Source organism: Nanorana parkeri, unplaced genomic scaffold, assembly GCF_000935625.1.
Source record: "Nanorana parkeri isolate BGI_ZX_2015 unplaced genomic scaffold, ASM93562v1 scaffold911, whole genome shotgun sequence".
In the NCBI taxonomy this organism is placed as follows: Eukaryota; Metazoa; Chordata; class Amphibia; order Anura; family Dicroglossidae; genus Nanorana; species Nanorana parkeri.
The window spans coordinates 558,001-558,448 of record NW_017307179.1 but is presented as its reverse complement, the minus strand read 5'-3'; the positions used below and the strand labels follow the sequence as shown (position 1 = coordinate 558,448).

Here is a 448-nt window from a genome sequence, read left to right as displayed (position 1 = left end):
AAAAAAAAAAGACCCGCTATGGACAGAGGAGTCGCATCACACAGCGTGGTACCGGGTGACATCCCACATTCCCTTGTAGACCTGTGAGACAGGGTGACAACACAGGAGAACAATTAGCAGACGGGGGATAGAGCGTTGTCACCCCAGAACAGGAAGTGCCTACAACCCGCCCACAGCTAATGGTCCATAGAGTGATGGCGCAGGAGATGTCCATTATGTAGACCCCCCATCACCAACATGTGAGGGCTCATCGCTACGGATGGCTGGGAAAGGCAATGAGCCCTCACCTGTCAATGATGAGGTCTACAAAAACAAAATGGCCGCCGTGACATCTCCCGCGCCTTCCTCCTTGACAGCATCTTCGGCGCCGTGCTTGTCTAACGTGTCTTCTTTTCTCTCTCTCTCCAGTTCCCCCGGAGGATCCGGTCATAGAGACGGGCCAAGACAT

General features: G+C 53.8%; 1 protein-coding gene across 1 annotated transcript in view; it reads left to right on the top strand.

Annotated features, from left to right (window-relative positions):
• Positions 1-448, top strand: part of KIRREL (kin of IRRE like (Drosophila)) — a 176,668-nt gene that overhangs the window by 136,435 nt on the left and 39,785 nt on the right. Inside the window, 1 exon segment of the mRNA XM_018566057.1 lies at positions 409-439. Within this exon segment, the coding sequence (XP_018421559.1) occupies positions 409-439 (31 nt within the window).